Here is a 22,851-nt window from a genome sequence, read left to right as displayed (position 1 = left end):
AAGCATCTATGACACTTGTATAAATACTCCTTGTAGTTCAACAGACTGCTCTGTTTAAATGCTCTGCAGATCACTTCTTCAATTACTGAGGCATTAAAAGTCTGAGCAGAGTCACTGAGCCAGGATTACAGACACAGTGTGATAGCACACATTTGAGCAAGGTGCTCTGGTGGACAGGAAAACCCAGAAAGGTTCATTGTTGTGAAGCATCATGTTTCAAGTATTATGGAAGGGAACTGTGGCAGGAACCTACAGGGCCAGTCAGCCTGACCTTAACAGCTGGAGGTTCTTGATCAAGTTCTCCCATAACATCTCTACAGTGAAACTGCCAAGGTGAGGACTGGATAAACTGACGGCAACAGCAACACACTGAGAGAACTGGCTGGACCATAGACTTAGTGGATTTGCAGACACAGTCCAGTTGGCAATCACAGGTTAGTGGCTTCCCTCATGTTCTGAGGTGAGACTGATACTGTTTAATTAATGACTTTAATTAATGATCTGAGCAATATGATGGAGCACATTCTCAGCAAGTTCACAGATGATACCAAGAGGGAGCAAAATACTTATACAATAAAGAGCAGCAGTATTTTTCAGAAGGGCCTCAGTAGGCTGGAGAAATGGGCTGACAGGGACTTCATGAAGGTGAAAGGCAACTGCCAATTCCTGCACGCGGGACAAAGTCTGTGCAACAGCACAGGACAGGTGCCACCTGGACAGAAAGCAACCCTGATGAAAATTACAGAGAGATCCTAGTAAACATCAAGTTGAATGAGAATTAACAGTGTGTGGTTGCTTGAAAAGTATTCAGTTGCACATTAAGCTGTTTAGTCAGCTGCAGAGCAGCTAACAGGAAGGAAAGAGGGAAGCAATCCTTCCGATGCATTCAGCATTGCAAGACTGCATCTGGGGCACAGCATCCAGTTTCAGAATCCCCTGCACTAGAAGGATACATATTTTTTCAGCAGAAAGCTGAAAATCCATTCAAAATTGATCCAAATAATTCTCAGGGGTTAAAGTAACTTGTAAATCTAATACCATGAGTAATAAATAGATTTTTCTCATAACAATTAATGGTATATTTTGGAAGACACAAAGATCAAGTAGTCTAACCTATTTTAGGCCTCTGAGGATTATTTTCTTCTGGATCATCAAGGAATGCTGGCATGTAGTTATTAAGCTCTGACTGCAGACAATGAACCAGGTACCTGGAAGGGAATGGGGAAAAAAGTGAATTTTAAATCCTCTATGTGTTCATTACAAGTGGTTCAAAATAAAAGGGTTCTATCAAATTACAAGATTCCTGAAATTTCTGTGTTATGAATATGATTACAGGAAACCCAATAATACTTTTAAAAAGGCCCGAGAGACCAATTTTCCCATAAATTTCCTAGAAACAATGAACAAAGACAATTGGTCTTTGGTAGTCTGGGAACAAGCACAGACATTTACATGCAATATTGTTACCACACTGGTAAGAGAGTATCATATGCTACATGAAGAGATACTGTCAGGCCAATCTTGGATTCCAGAAGTTTGCAAAAATATTTTTTTCTAAATAGAAATAGACGTTTCTTTGTTTAAAATCTAGCAAGAGTAGTACTTAAAAAAAAAATTCATGTTGTGACCCCACACACAAAATCCTGAAATGGCCCTATGGCTTTGTGTGAGAAATTTTTTCATTCTTTTATTTCTTTTACCTTTAACTACCCTGAAATGAAAATAATTTCTTTCTCTTCAAATAATTAAACATTCTCTTTAACTCTATTTTTGCTAATTCATTTATATATTTTCTGTTAAGAACTGAAACTAAAAAGGAATCTGATTGTAAACACACGTATACAAGAAAACATTCCATGGCTTTCTAAAACTCCCCTTTCATTTCACTGGAAACATTTTTAATGAAATCCCCACAATTGCTAGAAATTAAATCCATGGCCATTTAAACCAGTCCTGGAGTATGACAGTTACCATCAAATGACATTTTCACAGCAGACTTCTTTCTGTTCATGCTTCAGTTGTGCTTTTTTATTTGCCTTCTACGTATATAGTCCAGGGTTCTCCAGAAGTTTAATACATGCATTTGGAATCTGCCATGTTACATTATACTTAGGGAAATTCTACACAGCTAAAATTCAAGAATAATTTTGCATCCAGACTGCTCATAATGTGGAGAGAGAAATACAGCACCATTCCTTCCTAGCCACAGTAATATTCTGTCTTTGGTGACTACCTGGCCAATTACAGCAGCAAGAAGTTATTTTAACACTCTGATTCAAGACACTGAGCTAGAGCAAAAGGCACAGCTTCATTAACAACTAGTGATTTAGAGATGCTATAAAAATCGAAACTCTCTCAAAATAGCTACTTGCTATACCATACTTGCCCAAATTTTACCCCCAGGAAAAAAAAAAATAAATCTATGGGAATCCATACAAAAGGGTCTGATGCTCCCCTGAAACCTTCTGTAAGTTCAGAAAGCAATAACAAGGTTTCACAAATGACACATACTGCTCTTCTGAGAAACACGGTCCCTGAAAGCTAAACCATTCAATTGTGGTTAGGTCTCCCAGTCATGTTATAATATAAAAACAGCACACAATACAGTATTTCTTATTACAGAAAAAAAGAAAATGCTATGTTTAAAATAGTCATCCTACAAGTGAGAGTAGCCTGGGTCTAAGTCACCCAAGGTACACTGGGGGACTTCTCTAAACATTAATTTCTGATTTGCGAATTTGGTAAGAAATACTTGTTCAGTAGTGGATCAGGAAGAAGAAAAAATCTGACTATGGAATAAAATTAAGCCTTTTTATTAATGCTGTGCTCAGCCAATATTGTTATCTTTATTCAAGGACATTTTCCTCTGAGGGTTTCCCTTCCCATTTGGCTATTTCATTCAATTTTTCCTTCCATCAGTTTTCTAATTGCCTGAGCTGACAAGTATAGAATGATTTTTATACAAGCCAAAACCTGTCCTTCCTTTTTTAAGAAAAATCTGTGCAAAAAAAGCCATTGTGCAATTGGTTATTTATGAGAATTATGAATATAGATTATATTTAGAAACCCTTAAAGAGAACACGATTCATTACTTTAAAGACCCAGGAATATTTAACCCTATGTATTTACATACTAACAGCATAACTAACTTTTCCTCACAATTTCACATTAAACTAAGAGGAAGTAATCAACACAAACTAAATTTCCCTAAAATTTTCATTAGCAGCCTCAAGTATCACAAAATCATCTAACGGATGAAACCTGTGCACAAATCAGTGATACATATTCACAAAACAGAGCATCTGTCTAAAGAAAGTGTAGGACATTCTTTTATGTTTTCCTCTCAGATTTTTAACAATACACAAAGGACATTATTGCAATATCTAAAATTTGGCAGAAATGCAAAGTTGTTCTATAAATCACAGAAACAAAGAAAATGGTAATTGAAACAGAAGTTTGATAGCCTTACTTGAATGCCATTTGAACCAAGTGTGCCAAAACATCTTGTGCATCCACAGTAATTCGGCTAAGATCTCTGTCTTGCTTTATGAAATTGAGTAGTTCAGATGCATTTGCCATCCAAAAGGCAAGGGCCCCAGCAATATTCTTCTGTTTCTGTAAGAGGAAAGAAGCAAGAAATAATACAGGGAAATAATTTTCTGATAAAGCATGGCAGCTTAAAAAGTCTCCAAAAGATAGACCAGTACCTCTTTCCCATTTCACCAAACACCTCTCAGATACCAGATAGTTGCAAAATGTTTGTACGCAATTGCTGTAACTACCAAGTCCAATTTTAACATGTTCACTGAACACATGAAATGCTAATAAATTGCCAGTAGCCATATCAATGAAAGCCACGGTGTAAGCATCTAATTACACAGTGCTAAGAGCTTAGCAGATGCAGTATCTGGTAATCTGTGCACTTTTAAGCGCATATTCACTACTACCCACTGCCACGCTGATACTGCGCTCACTGGCTTTGATACCACGTGATTCAGTATCAAGTACTGATCTATCTCACCATCTCCCGACCACAAATGCCAGGCCAGGCAACCTCAGATGAAATCCAAAGAATAGGAACCACAAACAACAAAAAAAGAAAATAAAGGGAAGAAAAAGAACTTTGGTCATTTCATATCCACATTGAAGTGCGTTAAGCAGAAATTATGGAATGCCGTAAAAGTTGCAAAGTCAAAAAAGGATTTTAGTACTGCATGTTCCAGTTGCTGAATGAGTGTTATGAACTGTTCAAGTCCAGCTGTTTGAGTATTGTATTTTGATATGGAAGCAGCATGAGAAACTGAGCTAAGCCAACATAGCTAGGATCAGTTCCCAGCAAATATATCCTACCTGATCAACCTGGTCTACCTCCTGGAGAAAAACGGACGAAGGAAATCAAACAGAATAGAAGAAAGAAACTTGTGAACAATCATGAAAGCTTTAGAAATCAAACACTAAATATGAAGGTACAACACATGTTCACAGTTATACACAGATGCATTAATCAGTAGCTATGATACAACTGAGCTCCTTCTAAAAAATTATTTATTTTGTTAGGACCAGTAGCACAACAGCAAAAAACTGAAGTGCCTACATGTCTCGATGAATTCAAAGAATTAATGCTTTAAACTAGTTGCCATCCCAGACTGGTTATTCCATGCTCAGTGTGCCAGAGAAACCTTACAAAAATTTTTGCAGGCAGTTGGGTAACTAGCCATCCAAACAACAGATCCTGGGAACCATTTGCCCACACTGCTGCAACAGAGACAATATACAAACACACACAAAGAGGGAATAAAAAACCCCCATCCAAAAGGAAAAAACAAAACAAACAAACAAAAAAAACCCCAACCAAATAACATTTAAAAGCAAACAAAATACACAGAACACCTAGGACAGATTTAATACATGACTTCTCAATTAAAGAACAAAAAGATTGTTTTAAACAACAGAAGAGTCAAATGAAATACCACATTAAGTTTCTCAAATGTTGATAAATATAAAGCTACACTGAGCTAAAAGAAAAAAGCAACCACCAGATGTTTTTCTGATTATTTAGAACTGAGCACTTTATTATTTTTTTGCTCTGCTCAGATCACTCTCCCCCACCAGCAACACAGTGAGATTAGATGCAAATATCTGAGGTGTTACTACTATAATTTTAGTTAGAGCTCAAAACACCAAATCTCTTCTTTTTTGTTTCCCCCATCTTTCCAACCAAAGCAGTCTTAACTGACTGAAGATGTGTTGGCACAGAACAAAAGGAAATGCTCCTTCTAAAAACAAATGTTAAAATTTAAAAAGGATGAAAAATGCCACAGAATGATTTGTAAAAAAAAAAAAAAAAGAGAAAAAAAGGAAAAAAACCAAAAAAAACCCAAAAAACAAAACAAACAAAAAGGCTTTTTAATATGAACTAAATTTCTAGTCCTACTTTTTTTATTGAAAGCACTGAGCCCTCTCATAGATCTCTCCTACTTTATACCTACCTCATACCAAGTCATCTATATTATTTGGATACAAATATTACATATGAAGTCACAGATTTAATTTGTTAACAAACACTTCTTGAGTAACTTCACAAGGATGCTTGACAGCTTTCTGATCTAGGCGGGCAAAATTAGAATCTCAGCCATTAATTTATTCCTACAATACAGCACAGGAGTTTGTGCACCTACTCACTACTGTTTCAGGTGCTTTTCTTCCCTTGCGTCTCATTTGTTTTCTCTGTCTTTCACACCCAGATCCCCTTCAGTGCAGGAATGCTTTACATTTGAGATACACAAAAAAGCTATTGTGATACAACTTATTACATGGTAATTTGACTGTGACAGCCATAAATACAAGCCACTTATGTTACCTTTGATTAAGTCATTTGACTTAGCTTAGCTTGTACTGTTTCTACTCCACTAAGACAGGCCCAAGCTAAAGACATTTTGCTGGTCATTCATTAGAATCAATGTATTTCTTTGCCTTCAGCCTATTAACCTTGAAATTCACTGAAGTTTTAATCTTTTGCCCCAGGTGTACTTTCCCCCCTTCTGGTTCCTTCACCACAACATTTAAATGAACCTCTTCCCAATTTTTATGCAACCTTGACTCCTTTCAGTTTATTTCTTGCAACTAGGCAACATCTTTCACAAACCACAAATACTGCTTCCTTGCTGATGTGTTCCTTAAAATTTAGGTTGAAGATTGGATTGAAGCTGAAGTTACAAGGCTGTAGGAATGGCCTTTCACAAAGGACAGTCCAGACAAACAGTTTGGTTTAACAGTTTTGTAATAGTATTAGCAGGATTACAGAAAATACATTTGCTTACAACCACAAGGCTGCATGTGACTTGGGAAGGCTTTTCTCAGTGTGGTAAATTAACATTTTCACAGGATAATCTACTTTCTAGCTTTGATCTGTTTTCAAGTCAAACTGATGTTTGAGTCTACCCCACTAGTATCTTCTAGCAGCCACCTTGTTAGCCATTCAACACTAAGAACAGAAATCTTATCTCTGCTTTCCCACTGCACCCGCCTCTGTCACTACAAGTGTTTTTAGGTTCATTATAACTAGTATACATGAGTTATATAAACTGAGTAACTTTCTTTGATTCATACTTGTAACTTCCAGTTTATATTTGAAGCCTACCCTTCTCTGTTTACTTTCCATTCTAGCTGCTGAATTGCAGGCTCTTGCCAGTTCATGTTCTCCCCTATAGTCACAGTCTCCTGTCTCCCATAGCCAGATTAAATTTAATTTTTTTTTAATAAAAGAGTCTGAATATAAATTGTTGATACCATTTCATCATCAATTTTATCAACTAGCCATTGACTGCGACATCAATATTCAAATGACTGTGACATCAAGACTCATAATAAGCAACATACTAGTTCTTCACTTCAGAAGCAAGCTGTTCAGTCTCTGATCAACTTTGGAATGTACACAGAAGGCAAATCTTACTTTCTTATTGCAAAGTGTCCTCAACGCCAGAATTTCCTCCCAATCTTTCTTGTGAAAGGTGGGAGCCTGTTCTGTAAGATTACACAGGTGTCTAGAGCTAACATTCCCCTGCTGAAAACTTCACTAAATCTTTCCAAAACCTGAACAGAAGCTGAACAATTTTGATTTGCTATGTTTCATGCCACTCCTGTTGTTTACTCTCCTATTCTCTTTTAATCAAGCTGTTGTGTAACATTTGCATTGTAAATTCTCTAAGGCAAGACTGACACATTTATTATGCCTGTGTAGCACTTTGTGCAGCAGGGTCCTTGCTGCTACTCTAGCAGCACTATTTGCATCAAATACACCTGTTTTAATAAATATAAAAACATATTTCAATTTTTCTTCTGAGAAAAACCTGAAGACAAAGTAGTTTAATTAATTAATTAATTATTGAGGATACATGAAATAGCACTCCTTTTAGAGAAGATGACCAGTCTGTTTTATCAATGTGAGGTACACAATGCAAGGTGTTGTCTAATATCACAGACAACCCAGTGGATCTGATCCTGCATTTCTACACAAAACAGAATTCCCTGGGATTCTGTAGAAGTCTTGCACATATAGTAGCAAGACTGTTAGACTACATATAAAATATTGGAACATTTGAGAACTTCTATTTCTCTTTACAAAGCAGTTGTCTCAGCTTGGTTCAAGATGTCCAAGTTTTATGTCCAGTTTTATGTTCAAGATATCTGACCATTTTCTTGGTTACAAAAGTTGCAAAAATAACAGGGTCAAAATTTAAAAGTCATGTTTAATATGTTCAAGTATCAATCAGTGCAAACAAATGCTACCTATATGGTGTTCTTTAAGAAGCCAATCCAACTTGTTTTACAAGGGTTCACAGCCAGAAACATTTGCAAAGATCTTACCTTCTAGAAAAGAGTCACCTCTTGTCGGAGAACACAATCTTCAGAGCAACAGCCACTCCCTAACTTCCCACAGTGCTCAGGAGAGAGTTTCTTACCACTGACATTATTCACTGACACAAAAGCAGTGGCTGCCCTTCATAAGGGCAGTCAATGCAGGTATTATTGTATAATCAGCTACTGTTAAGGGTCCAACTAAGAAAAAGGCTAAGAAGTTTGCTAGATTATCAACAAAATGCAGGTAATTCTCTTGACATATTTTGGCAGAGTAACTCACCTGTATCACTCCTTCCATCATGTTCACCATCTTGTTGACTATTGCAATGACTTTGTGAGTACGCTCAGCAGGAGTGATGTCAGGTCTGTATTGGCTGGACAATACATACCGACATGTCATATACAAAACGTATGTTGGTGACAGCTTAAAATGAACTGTTGAGCTATTTGTGTAGTTTATAATGGCAGATAAGAAGGCATCTTCAGCTGTAGATGAAAAGAAACAGCATGTCATAAATCCAAAGACAGAAAGAAAATGAAAGAAAACAATTTCCTAACTTGAGGCATAAAGGATTTTCTTTGGGAGAAAGAGGAAGGGGGAGCAACTTACAGGAATTAGAACTCTACGTTGTCTATTATGTACTGCAGTTAGTTAGACACACTAACAAAACACTTCTATATAAAATCAGAAAACCTGATCATTGGGAAACATTTCTGTACTATTTCCTATCTACTGAAAATCTGCATCTTCAAGGGAACAGGAAACAGCAAGATTTCTCTTGCACATTTTACTCCAACAAAACTCTCATATTAATAAAAATCAGTCTTTGCTTGCTCACAAATCTATTTAGTTTCAAATATTTGAAGGATGGACAATCATCCAGTATGTTATTTTTTCTACCAGATCTGAAGCCTTAAAAACCTGGGGACCAAGATAGTAAAAACTTAAACCCTACATGACAATGTAAACCTAATCAGATTTTATAGAAAATGGATTTTCACCATGATTTAATCTTGGTGACACACAGCATAGAAAACAATGAATCCAAGGTACTGTTGAGGAGGTGGCATAATTTTTTTTTTCACATTTAATCTGAATATCTGAATATAGAGTTGAAATGCAATCAGAATTGAGATATGCATGAACATGCCTCAATATCTAAAGTACCTGTTCACCCTCCCAACAAAACTAGCTATACTACTAGACTGTCTAGCATCTCTATCATCATCGTTTCTTTCAACATTTACTTAAGTTTTCAATCTGACTGAAATATTACAGTAGAGAAGAAAGCATTAACAGGTTAGTATTGTAACTTCACAATTTACTCACAGCTTTCCCTGAATTCAATACTGGCAGGCAATATCAGTTCTGGTCCATGACTATCCTGAGATCTAAAGAAAGATAAGAAAAATTGAAACAAATAATCCACATGGGTGATATTAACTACTGTAAAATTACGTATTTCTCCAAATACATTGGTTCCAAATATTGACACCACAACCTTCCACAGAATGACCCTTTCTTTACCTTTCCTCCAGAATCATTCAAGCTGTATTTGCCAGCAACACAACAGATAAAAAAACAGACCTGAACTGTGGAGTCTGCGATATTAATGAACACCCTCTTGTGCGCTGCACAGCAGACCGATAGGATCAGTTTGCCATCTGCCATTGACAGGATTCAAATAACAAATTATTCATGGACACATGAAAGAAATTGAATGAAGCTTTGCCTGACACATCAGCTTAGTTACAACAAATGTACTTTGCTGCCTTTCATGCTCTCAAAATTTATGAAGACTTAGTCAACCTATTTGTCCTTTTTTCTGGTAAAGAGGAAAAGGAGGTCAAACACAGTCCCTACCCCCACCTAGCTGTTGCCACACTACACTAAGAAACAGCAGTCAGCCCCAGAATTGTCTTCACTGCAACTGACTGCAGAGCTATTTCTTACCAGAACCTATCAGAGAAATCAGAGAGTAGAAAACTGATCAGAGAGTTGACTTTTCTGGTGCCTGCAAAAAGTTAAGTATGTATTTCACAGAATATCCTGAGAGGAAGGGACCCATCAGAATCATTGAGTCCAACTCCTGGCCCTACATATGACACCCCAAGAGTCACAGTATGTGTGTGAGAGCATTGTTCAAACACTTCTTGAACTCTGCCAGGCTGGTGCTGTGACCACTTCCCTGAGGAATTGTTCCACTGTTCCAGTGCCCAACCACCCCCGGGTGAAAAACCTTTTCTTAATTTCCATCCTTTCATTACTGCCTCAAGTGGAGGCATCACCTGAGCTGTTCTCTGCAGCTGGGCACCCATTTTTAGGAAATGCATAAAAGCTTAACATCTTCTGCAAGCAATAACCATTTTAACCACATGTAACACAACAGGCAGCTTTCTACTTTCCCCAACAACTTTGATAAAGAAAGGAATGTAATATAACTATATTAATCTCATTCTCCTGAAGATTATTAGTTATGCCACAAAGCAGAGATACATCACTGAAAGCTTTTATTCAGTTACCTCCTGTAGTAAAAATCCACAATACAATTTTGATGATGTTAAAAGATCTAAAACTAAATTTTAGCATATTGAATCTAAAAATCTGGGGTACCTTTGGGTTTTGGTGGGGGGTTTGTTTGGTTACTTGTTTTTTTACGAACTTGGAAAACCTCAAACCAGCAGAGAACTCAGGTTATGCCACCTACATAATGCCTTATTATAAGAAGTGCTCAGCAAATCAAATTTCTGGGGAGTTGAAAGTTAAGGAATAGTAGGCAGTATGTACACAAATTTCTGCCATTTCAGTTATATTTCAAACATGACAGCATGCTGTCTTTATGAAAAGCACCCAGCTGGTGTGTAAATTGTAATATTTTGTGTCTTTATTGCTATAAATTAAAAATGAACTAATTTGCCACTACTTGCACACTGTCAAAAGTGTACCATCTTCACTGAGAACTTAATTACTTCCATAGAAAAATTACTAATACACAGCGTTATAAAACAGAACTATAAGGACAACTCCAAAGCAATTTTTAATCTTTCATTATAGGAAGAATAATAAGAGATAGAAATATTTTAACAAACTGGCTAGTAAACCAGTGACAGATTTCAGCTGATGATTTATTTTATTTTCCTTAAAACAAAATGATATTGATCAGTTTCAGCAGAAACATAGGAACTGGATTGCCAGCCAATGAGAGAAAATGTGTCATGAATGATGAGACCTGATATTAATGCAAGATTGCCTACAGACTACTGGAAATTTGCCGTAAGAGACAAATTAATATGAAGTATTCTTTAAAAATTGTTAATTTATTTTAACTGTAAATTAGTTGTCTAGGAACTGATGCAGTAATCAATTATTTAACCATCCTAATAGGAGCTCCCTTCAAGAAACCATGGAGTCACAGGATGGTCTGTGTTGAAAGGGGCTCTGGAAGGTCATCTAGTTCCAAACCCTGTACTATCTTCCTCCTTCCCCTAAGGACACACAATATAAATACTCTCTAATTAAGCTTTGCACATTAGAGATCCAAGTTGAAGTAATTCTCTGTGATTCTAATATGATAACACATTTTAATGGATACATTTCTAAGTGTATATTGTCTTTATGCTATTGCTCTTAGAGATAAAGCCTCTCTGTGGTAATGAAATTCTTTGAGCTAAACCAGTCTGAAAGTCTAGTTAGGTTTAGAAGGGCCATAAAATATTGATTAGGGGTTGCCTCATCTCTTAGAATAGGGTAAGGTAATATTACACTTTAAAATTGCAATAAACACAATAATGCAGTCTCCTGATATTTCTGTATTTTCAATTGTCTCTCAAACTGCATAAAAAATGGAAACACCCTTGTGTGATTATTTAAGTCAGTATACTAGCTATGTATAAATTTTTAAGGCATGTTAAAGCAAGGAATTAGGTAAGCATCTGCATTCACTTAACACCACTTACATATCATCCTACTTTTTCCAACCAAACACATCTTGAAGGACTCCTGAAAGGTATCCAAGGCAAAAAATTATCTTTTCTCATTTTTATTGTATGTTTGCTCATGTTAATTGTAATCAGCTATCTAATGAGCATGTATGACCACAATCCTTAACTAAATAGTCTTTATGTTTGATTTCCAAGAATCACATGACAATCAGAACAACGATACCCAGTAAGTAAAGTGGAGTTATGTTTTCAGATCTCAATTATTTTTCTTTCTAGAAATGAAAAAAAACCATGGCAGCCAAGTTCTAATCTTTGGTCTTCAACCCAGTCCGTGAGTTATTGGAAGAAAGTATTATTTGTCTTATTATTCACCTTTATAGAGCAGTGATGAACAGACAGAGTACCCACAAGCACATTCAGTGTGGGGTGGAAGTTGTACAGTAACAAGAACCTGAAACTTGCCAGTGACGAATTTTTGATTTTTTAAACTAATAAATCAGTTCACAATTACTGTCCTTACAGTTCACAAAATGAGACCAGAGTATCCCGGAGGAAACCCAACTAAAGGCCCACAAAATATATCCATGCATATTCCATGTATTCAGACAAATTCACTGCCCAATTTGTCAAGTCCTGACATCCTAATCTGACATCCTGACGTTGCTAATTTGTTATTCTCATGAACACAGTGAATGTATCTGAGAAAGAGCACATGACAGAAGTGCTGTATTTAGACAAATAATACACAACACATACTACAGACATGTAAGACATATACTGAAATAAAACATCAATGTCAGGGCTGATAATGAAGATCTCTGAGGCTGTAGTTATCGCAAATTTAAATGTGATCTAGATGCCTCTGAAAATATTTTCTGCACACAGGAACAATGGTGAAAAAAACCTTTGTAAAAACTAGCATATGAATACTCCCTTTAGAAGGAATTTAAGAAGTTAAAAAAACCCCAACAAATGAAGCCAAGATACAGCTCACAGATGGCTCTGTGTTTTTGAAATACAGACCTACAGCACAAGATAATCCTCTTCATAGGAATTTAATAAACTTCATACAGAGGCATAGATCAAGAAATATTAGCAGGAGAAGCCTCAGTAACTTCTGACAGGATATAAAAAGTTCAAAAAGAGGCTTTGTTATCTTTTATGAGGAAAATTACAATTAAAATTCTAGTAATTCAAGAAGGAGTTAAATCTTCACAACCCTAATAAAATTCTAAAAAGAATCTGAAGATGACCAGGCAGTCTAACAAGAGAGTAGAACCGAGTTGTATTCTAGCCTAACTTCACTGAAAGTATTAAAAAAATGCCCCTGCTATAGGACCCTTGAACATTCAAGTTCAAGTGGAAGCACAGTTTTCTGCCCTTTTTTGGTTGTATTTATTTCCTGCCCCTCCCATCTTGGAACTCTCTTTTCTGTCTAGTGAATAATATATCAATTTAAAGGTACAGAAAGCTTCATACTGCAAGCTTTACAACTTGGATCACTGCACATTTTAACCCTGCAGCACATTTACCTTACCTTTCATCCATTTATCACCGCTGTTCATCTAAATTTAAAAGTTGATTTATGTAGACAGCAATAAATCTTGTATTTTTTGAAAGATTCGAAAAAAATTCTATTCACATTCTCACTGATTTGCTGAGGTGTGATAGGAGACCCTTGAAATCATCTGATCCAACTTCCCTGCTCAAAAGAGGGTCAACAATAGCAAGTTGTCCACTACCCTGTCCAGTCAGGTTTTAAGTATCTTCAAGGACAGAGACTCCACACCCGCTGACAACAGCACAGTAGACATAGCAATGACCTGGTTATTTCACTCTCCAGAGTAAATCACATCATCTTGCCACTGACAAATGAAAATTATAAGTAAGTGTACTTTTCATTTCATATGACATGCCTAACCACAAATCAACAATGATGTGACAGGACTATCAGCCTGACTTTACAAAAGGAAAACCACAAATAACAGAATACTGAAGCAAAGGATTAGTTTTTTTGGATTTTTTAAGTATTGTGAAGTTTTTTGCTTTGGTTGTTAACCCTGGGGTTTATCTGGAGAGAGATCTCAAAAGAAATATCATTCTCTTTACAGAAAACCAGATCATTTAAAATACTTTAACACAGCACTTGATCTACTGGAAAAACACATCAATTTTTTCCATTCTGAGAAGTAATGGATCCCACGTTTCCTACCTGCTGTCCTGTCTGCGGTAATCCTGCTGGTCTATTCTAATCATCGGCTTCACCATTCCTCGCTCGGCTGTGCTGGATGCGGATGATGTCCTGTCACCGTCCAGCCTGCTGGTGCTCTAATTCAAAACAGCGGGACAGGTGCTTAGCATGCAAGCACTGCATGAGCCAGTGTTTGTGCCTAGCAGCACTAAAATGAAGCTGAGGTCTGAGGCTTGAAAAGAGACGGGGAAACAGAAGAAGGGAGTATGGCACAGAGAGCGACAGCTCAGCAGGCGTATTCACCACAGTGAAGCACTGAAGAGCCTGCTTCCAATTCAACAGACAGCAACAGCCAGCTAGGAGCAGCTCTTTGTTAATGCACTGCTAGAATTTATAATGCAGCTTTCAAACATCTTTAATTAAAAGCTACATCACTATCAGTACAAGGTCAGAATAAGTTGGGAACTTTAGATTAGAGACAAAGTTAAATGTGATTACAAATTTAAAACTGGTCATGTTCCTTCCCTCTGCTTCTGCAATAGCTACAAGTGTTTGCACTACTGACCCATAATATAAATTATCCTGATCTCAAAACAAGTCTGATCTGGCAGGCAGTACAAAATTTCCAAGACAAGAAGGGGCAATTCAGACGGTGTTATTTTTTTTTTATGTACCATTTAATTTGTTTTCTTTTGGTGTCTCATGCTCCTTAGTAGGAAGCTTTTAATTTATTTTTTAATTTATGATTTCTAATTCAATCAAAACCTATCAGGAATGTGACAAATACAGTGCTTTAGGCAGCAAAATAAATACAAATTCTTTTCAGCATGAAGAGTAGAAAACAAGACAAAATATAAAGTATTTCAACATTTCATTAAGAAATTTCTAGGACTAAATAATTTGCTTCAACATCGGAAAACCTGCCAACAAGTGCATCTCAAAGCAGGAGTTTGAACTAAATCACTTTTCACCACCACATCTCAGAGAACTTTAATTAAACTTACTGTTATCCCTTTTCCAAACAGAAAAGCAAACTTAGAAGAGAGCAAACGTTAGTAAATGAGTGATTAATCAGTGCTTTAACAAGATGTTGTACACAGTCTCAAACAGTACAACTAAAAAAGAAACTAAACTTTCCCACTAACCCCTAGGTCCACTAGAAGTACTTTTCTAATGACTGTGAATTAGATAGGATATATAGTTCATAGGGTAAGAAGTATTCTATATAATAAAGCCAGAAATTCTTATTATTAGAAATTTTAAGACATTTTATTAGTCTACAAAATTTCTGTTCTTCCTTCTAAAATATCACTGAAATTCCTATCAGAAGTAGGTAAAGAACACATGTAAGATAAAAGAAAGCACTATCTGTTGCTACAAAGAAAGCAGAGAAACTGAATTAAAAGACTGGTAAGAAAACAAATAAGACTAAAAATACATTCAAAGCCATCAGAGTTATTAATACCTACACTGCTGCATTAATATCACTAAATATTTACAAGTATTTCAGTTTTGCAGAAGTAGAAATAAATCATAAAAGGGAATGCAGTTCTGGGAAGATTACTCCATTTCATACTGCTGAAATAATTCATTCTCTCATTTCATCTGAGGCATGTGATCATAGCAAGTAAGGCATTAACCATTGTGTCATTTACTCTGTTTGTTTGCTCTTGGAAAATGCAATTCTGACAGAAAATCTATTAACAGAAAGTGCAGAAAGAAAGCAAGAAAATATTATCACCTCATAAAATGTTTATAATTGTGACTGCAGAGACAGTTTGTTTAGTCAATGTGTGTACAGGAGCTCTATTGAAGTCTAAAGTCACATCCATTAAATTTTAAAAGCCTAGTTAAATTAAAATTGAACACCCTTTCACATTTTATATAAAACATTTATTTACCCCATCACAAATGACAACAGCCATATGCTACATACACAAGGTAACAATGTACCAGTTACAAGAATCAATACCTGCATGTAATCTGCTTTCTGTAAGTCAATTTGGGGAGAAACTACTTCAGGTTTGGAGTTCCCCTTCCTAAAAAATGTTACTAGTCTCGGCATTAGATGCATGCCCAATGCCAAAAAAAATTAAACAAAAGGGTTTTAGGGGGAAAAAAGAAATATAAAATAATAATTTTATAATTATTAAAAAATATAAAATAATAATGCACATAATATCTGACCCCATCCACAATGAAAACAGCTGGGGAGACTGATAAATGGGCCACACTACCCCAAATATTACTGATGTTGTAATTTTGATTTAACTTACACATGCTCTTTTTTATTGCTAACTCAGTCATAATACAATACCTTGCTTGCTGGTAATGCTGTTCCACTGTGAATATCTCCCTCCAGATCAAATGTGGTTTCCTGGACAGCTCTATAAGCAAGATAATACAATTTCTAAAACACACTGGAAATGTTCTTAAACATTTAACAAACAAGGAACAGAGTAACTAAAGTTAGTGAATTAAAATTCAAGGGTTATACCATGAGTCCAGTTAATATTACCTTTTTTAATACTGTATTAGTTCTTAATATTAATAACATCTAAAAATATTTATATATATAATTTCATTTTCAAAAGCAGATTCTTAGCTGATTTCTTCAAGTCAAGTGAGAAAATATAAATACACATTTACATAATACACATAAAACATGTTCATGACATCACATTCACTACAGAAGACTAGCTACAATTTTTTACTCAACTCCTCAGTATTAAACATACAGCATAATGTAAATAACTCATAAATCATAGTAATGCATATTATTATCTCCTTATTCTAAAGATTAAAAAAAAAAAATTTGATTGTTCAAGCTGCAACAGCCCTTTGCCATAGATCTTATTGTCCAGATAAAGCTCCGCAGCAATACAGTGCTTTCCAGCTGACTGTAAATCTGCAAGAGCACTTATTTATTGATCTGCAGAGTAAATGCAAAATGAACTCAAGATTTAAGCAGGAATATTACATGACAGCCACATGGCTGGAGGTCTTACTGCAGACAGGGCCTACAAAAAGCATAGTGCCCTTCCGTAAGAAAATACAGCGGAGAAAAAATAAAAGTGGTTAAAGCATATATCTATATTAACTCAGCAGATAAGCTTCTTTTCCTAGGTATTTTTCACTCATCTCCAAGCCAATTTGTTACTTTTCTAAATGACATTATATTATACAACAATGTGTATATTAACAATAGTAGGCTCATTTGGACCCAGAGAAGATGGAAAACAGGATGTTGGGTTTTTTTCCCCTACTACACAAACTGATTTTAAAATTGTTTCTTCTGAGTCTTTCTATAGCCACTGAACAAAACCCCTATGAGTCATAGCATCTATGATCAGTGTTTTTATTATGCACCTATCAAAAATATGAATGAGAAACTGCAGGGTAGACTTCTGTACTGTCAGTCCTTGCAACACAGAAACTAGTGGGTAAGTAATCACACTATAAAAAGTAGTTTTCATATTGAGACATGTAGTCCCCTATCTTAACAGACTCATTAAATATGATTACTTCATTTCAAACTCCTTTTAGTGGAATTTTGAAAGTTATTATCTGAGAAGAAACAAAAACCAGACTCTCTGAGAACATTCAGCAATTTCCTGACTTTTCCTGGATCTTGGATGAACTGTGAAATACATGAAAATGAGGCATTATAGTGTTTTTCACACAGAAGTGAGCATGAGGAAAACTTGAATACTTCATAATGAAAAAGACACTTGCTAAGCCTACATAAAATCACAAGGTGGAGCTCAAGTATTAAAATTATATACTTAATGCTTTAAATGAGTTCACACACCAGTCCCTGCCCATTTATAATGCTCTGACTCTGTATTTTTTCCCCAAGACTCCCCTTCTAACCTCAGAAGAATGAAAATCAATTTTACTCACCCAGTTTTGTGTCTCGGACCTTTGACCATAAGACTTGTGTCAGTAGATCTTTTGGAAATAATATGGTCCTGAGTAGGATCCACAAACTTAAATACGTGAGAAGACCCAAACTGAACCTTCATTCCACTTTGCAGCATGGTGGTTTCTGAAATACGCTGACCTTCCACATATGTTTCAGCATCAATGCTTCTTGGGGTTACAGTGACAACTCCATCCATATTAGTGAGGTCACAGTGATGAGGCTGAATTCCTGGACCAAATAACTAGGAATAAAATTAACATAGAATAAATTAAATTATACACCAGCAGAAATAAAAAAACAAAGACTAAGATGTAGCTTCCCCTATTTACAAACTAGTTATTTAACGTTGCTTGATTATGAATTTACAAAGATGAGGGGTACAAAATCAGTGAGTTTCACCTAATTTTTCAATGCAACAAGAATAATAAAACACACATTTAACTAACATATGCAGCAGACATCCCTCAATGAAATATTTTTCACTGTTTTGGTCATATACTGTTTACTTCCACTTGCTGCTTTATACAAACTCTCACTATGCAAATAATTGAAAATCAAGTAAATGCGCTGCTACGGACCCAGGGTACTGTAAGAGACTCCCCAGCATGAATTTCATACTAATATGCTTGTTTTATGCTCTTAAAAAATCTTACCTCAATGGGATTAAGAAAGCCATTACACAGTTACAATAACATTGATACACACTATTTGACCCCATGACAAAAAAGAAAACTCCATTTTAAATAACAAACCCCTTCAATAATAAAAACTTGACTTAAAATAATAAAACCCTTCACTTAGATCATGAGTAGAAGTAAATTAAAACACAGTAATGATCATTAATACAAAATTTCAGCAATATATTGCCCTTCAAGCTTTGAAGGGTTTTTAAAGCATATTTTATTACATTCCACAATGACGCATAACACACCAAAGATCAGATCAGTGCTGTAAAATGAGTCTGCTTTTCTCCATACCTGAATGGAATTGTCATCAAATTTTTCGGTTCCAACTTCAGTGACACTTAATTGTAGACGATAGAGCTTTGGCTTATCTCTGGAATCAGAACCATCTGTACAGCAAGCGACAAATATTAATTTGCAAGTTAATAAAGTTCAAATAGTCACACAGTATTTCTACATTTACTGCAACTTAGTTCAGAATAACAAGGTTCACAAAAAAAGAAAACCCGAGTGATGTTCTTTCAAGATTGCTGGGAACTTGGTTGTTCCTCTCAATGTAAGAACCTTGAAAGCAGAGAAAGCATACTTGGAGCAGCTGTTTACTACAAATGCAAAGAACAAAGTAATCAAGAACTACTATTCTGAACACATAGTGAAAAATCTTTTCTATTTCCTTAGTAATTTAAGCAATACAACAGTTTTTGTAAATCTTTAAGTTTTTATATGGGTATGTGTTTAGAAGATAAGGAAAATAAAATACCTGCAGATCCCCACATTAATAGTATGTACTCATATTACTAAAGCACACATTATCAGCAATATCTGTTATCAACTCATCCACTGTACCAAACTGGTTTTAATTCATCAGATACTGAACTACAGCAATACTGAAAAACAACCCTACAAAACATTTACCTTTGACAGCTTTAGTCTTAATCTATAGGACTTTAGCACATCTGGCCTTATCTTTATAGTTCCATCAACCTATATTTTCATCTCACAGAAAATGAGGCAAAAAATAAAGTCCAACTTCCTACTCCCCTCAGAAATACATACTGTCCAAATTAAAATTTCAGAAGATCCACTGGACATACGAAGCGTACACAATTTAGCTGGTGCCTTCACAGGCTAACACAAATGGGCTTTGGCATACATATAAATCCTCCCCACTTCCCAGAAAATCCTATAACTTTAAATATGAGCAGAAACTGAAGTAATACTGTCATTTCTAACTTCTCTCCAATCTCTGCTCCAAAGCAAAGTTGTAAAAAAGAGAGGCTGCAAGATAAAATGTGGAAATGAACACCGATTTCAAGTCATCTCCAAAAAAGCATTAGGGACTATTATCAAAACCATGGCATATACATTGATACTGTCTGCAGTAAGCTACTAGTTATCCTCAAATTTATAACTGAAAGTCAATATAATCAGAAGCTCCATATATCTAGTTGTAAATTCCCAGAATCTGTTTATTAAAAACAGAATGCACACCAATTAACCCTAAAATGGTAGTTATTAATAAGCTTCTCCTGGGGCTGTTGCGATGTTATTGGGACATAAAGACACCAGGCACAGTTAGTCCATAGACTGGTACTGTAAATACTAAAGTTAAGTGCTGATACTATAGCAATATGCCATCCATCACAAAAGAAGCATTAATCATAAGACCACTCATCCCTCCAAACATCTTCCAGGTAGAAGGATAAACCTTTTATAAAATCTCTGTATTTGAGTCTAGAGAGGCACATATTTAATGTCACAGTAGCCCCAAAAAGATAATGCTAGTACAATGTCTTCAGCAATTTGAATTGTGTGCAATTTTACATACTTAACAATGCTAAATCAGAAATTATATGGCTGCATCTTCGGTATCACTAAATGCAGACATGTAATACATTACTGAATGCATCTGAATGTTTACACCAAATTCCATTAGTTTTTATTATGTCTCCCCACAACTTACACATCAAAACCTAGAGTAGCTCCTTCATTTATTTATTTATGAATCCAAAAGTCAAGTATTTACTCCTCCTACCCACATCCTAGTTCGGTAAAACTGGCACCCACATGTGTGTGGTTTCAAGCAACAATTACTCAAGAAATGTATATTAGTATCACAATGTTTCTGCTAACACAAATTAAGACCTTCGTTTCTCTGCAGTGTCCATTATAGCAAGGAAAACACCTTGTATTAAAACCACAGGACTAGATACAAACGCAACTTTTGTCTTCCACAAAAAATAAGAAAATTTTAAGGAGTTATTTAAAGTTATTTGGGTTATTTGTTATACTCCATCAGTTTTAAGAGCCAATTTCTACAGTAAAAGACATCTTAATCTTGCAGATTACTACAAATCCTGATAAGGATGAAAGGCCTTTTTGTTCTAGGGGGGGGACACATAAGGGAAGGACAGTTGTGTTATACTACAATGTGAAGTGTATTTCCTGTTTTTTAACAGCTGGAACTTCCCCTAAATGGTATTTTGAATGAATCCCCTATAACTCACTGCAGTAGGATACCTATTCTGCTATACGTATGGCAAAGGCTCTACTCCCCAGGCCATGACAGTCCACAAAGGCTGATCTTAGCAAAGGACGCAATACAAAGATTTCATTGTTTGGTTTCTGCACTTAGGAGTCACCATTTACACTTCAAATAGTAATTTCATTCTGTAGTGAACAGACATGAATAGTCATCGTAAGGACATCAAGTCAGTGGTCTGTAACACAAACGTGTATTTTTTAAACAATAGAAAAAAAAAACCAACACAGGCTGCCCTTCATGGATATATATTTGAAATGTGTTACTTCACCACTAAAAGGTGAATCCTACTCCACTTTGAAAATCATAACTTCACTTGATTTCATTAGTCCAATGCTTAAAAGAATGCTGGGAAATAGGACTGACTTAGCACCAGATCAAACAAAATTATGAATATTAGCTCAAAGAAAACAAGTAAGCCCAAAGTTGAACAAAAACAATCACACAATGGACTTTACCTATTGAGTTAAAATTAGTCAAGTCTACACTTGAAAAGCATATTTCCTGTACAAGTTCCTAACTACTAAGGGTTTAAAGCACTAATAAGCTTAGGAGATGGTTGGGCAGATCTGAAATACCATATCAAATTCAGGAGGTAATTCTACTATTAAATTTCAGACTAGCTGTGCACTTCCAGCAGAAGAAGCCAATAGTAAACTTTTTTTTTACTGTAGAGCTCCTGTAAAGCTCCTTCAAACTCATGCACAAACATGTTACACATGCCATACTGCAGTTCTGTTCTCAGAAAGGAGGTTGGCCAGGAAAACATCCCGGCCAAGGCTTTCCACTTCTCCAACCTTCTGCAATTCTTCTTTCCAAACTGTTATACCTCCATGTCCTCTGTATCTCCCACTGCTATCTGTTCTACAACTCAAGGTTGCTCTTTTTTGTGATGATGCAAGGAAAAAAGCCTTATGGGTTTGCCTTTTTATTTCTTATTTATGCTTTGTAATTTTAATTTCAGGCTTGTAGGACCTGAGGCTAACATCTGAAAAAATGGGAAGGAGTTTGCCATTTTTCTCAGCCTTTAAATTCTATGATTGTACAACTGAAGTTATTAACATCCCTGAACTCATCAAAAGTCATATTCACAGATAATACAGATGGAATCAGCTATTCAAAGTGCTGCTGAATGTCATTTCAGTCCATCCAGTCTATTTTTATTACTATCAGATTCATCTCAGTTTACTGGTTCATTCACATGACTTGGATACAGAGACAATTGCTGACTCCCACATGTACAGCCAGAAGCTACTGTAGTGCATCCTCTACCATACAGAATCTAATCTTCAGTCAATGAAACAATCGTACAAACAGCAACATCAGCAGCTGTGGAGAAGTGGAAAAACTGGACATACTTCACTAGCAAACTTACTGAATTTGTGCAATTGCACACGGCATGAAAGTGAGTCTGCTAGGCTCTTCTGCAAAAATATAAACAGCCTCTGTTTTGACAGGAGGACATTTCTACTGGAGTTATTTCTGTAATAAATACAAGTATTCTAAAGTGCTTTCTTTTTCCAAAGACACAGTCTGACTCTAGAGTAGATTGTTTTTCACACAGTGAGATAAAGATTTTAATTTTTTTTTTTTTTCCCAGTGACATGCAACCAAATTTCAATCTTTCTAGCTAATGGTCAAGTGTTCCTGCAGAGCCCATCCATGACTTTTTGATTTTTGGTTCAGCTCACTCTATGAAACCTTTCTG

At 35.7% G+C, this 22,851-nt stretch overlaps 1 protein-coding gene across 27 annotated transcripts in view; it reads right to left on the bottom strand.

Moving 5' to 3' along the window:
- The window catches only part of AFDN (afadin, adherens junction formation factor), a 117,753-nt gene that overhangs the window by 47,467 nt on the left and 47,435 nt on the right, over positions 1–22,851 (bottom strand). For 17 of the 27 annotated variants that reach the window (XR_015772291.1, XM_014263476.2, XM_088053677.1 and 14 more), the window contains 9 exons: positions 18,896–18,990; positions 17,897–18,159; positions 16,311–16,380; positions 14,015–14,130; positions 9,191–9,252; positions 8,141–8,346; positions 4,351–4,371; positions 3,470–3,615; positions 1,114–1,208 (listed from right to left, as the gene is read on the bottom strand). Coding sequence is in view for 26 of the 27 variants with exons in the window: in XM_014263476.2 (XP_014118951.1) it covers positions 1,114–1,208; positions 3,470–3,615; positions 4,351–4,371; positions 8,141–8,346; positions 9,191–9,252; positions 14,015–14,130; positions 16,311–16,380; positions 17,897–18,159; positions 18,896–18,990 (1,074 nt within the window). In the remaining variant the exon portion in view is untranslated. The remainder of the gene's footprint in view (positions 1–1,113; positions 1,209–3,469; positions 3,616–4,350; positions 4,372–8,140; positions 8,347–9,190; positions 9,253–14,014; positions 14,131–16,310; positions 16,381–17,896; positions 18,160–18,895; positions 18,991–22,851) is intronic. The other 10 variants (XM_088053670.1, XM_088053681.1, XM_088053671.1 and 7 more) reach the window with 1 other exon arrangement.

The sequence above is a fragment of the Pseudopodoces humilis genome, chromosome 3, assembly GCF_049639895.1.
Source record: "Pseudopodoces humilis isolate 2021_Gansu_Grassland_sample_001 chromosome 3, ASM4963989v1, whole genome shotgun sequence".
Taxonomy (NCBI): domain Eukaryota; kingdom Metazoa; phylum Chordata; class Aves; order Passeriformes; family Paridae; genus Pseudopodoces; species Pseudopodoces humilis.
Note: the sequence above shows the minus strand (reverse complement) of the source record. Positions and strands in the feature narration are given on the sequence as shown.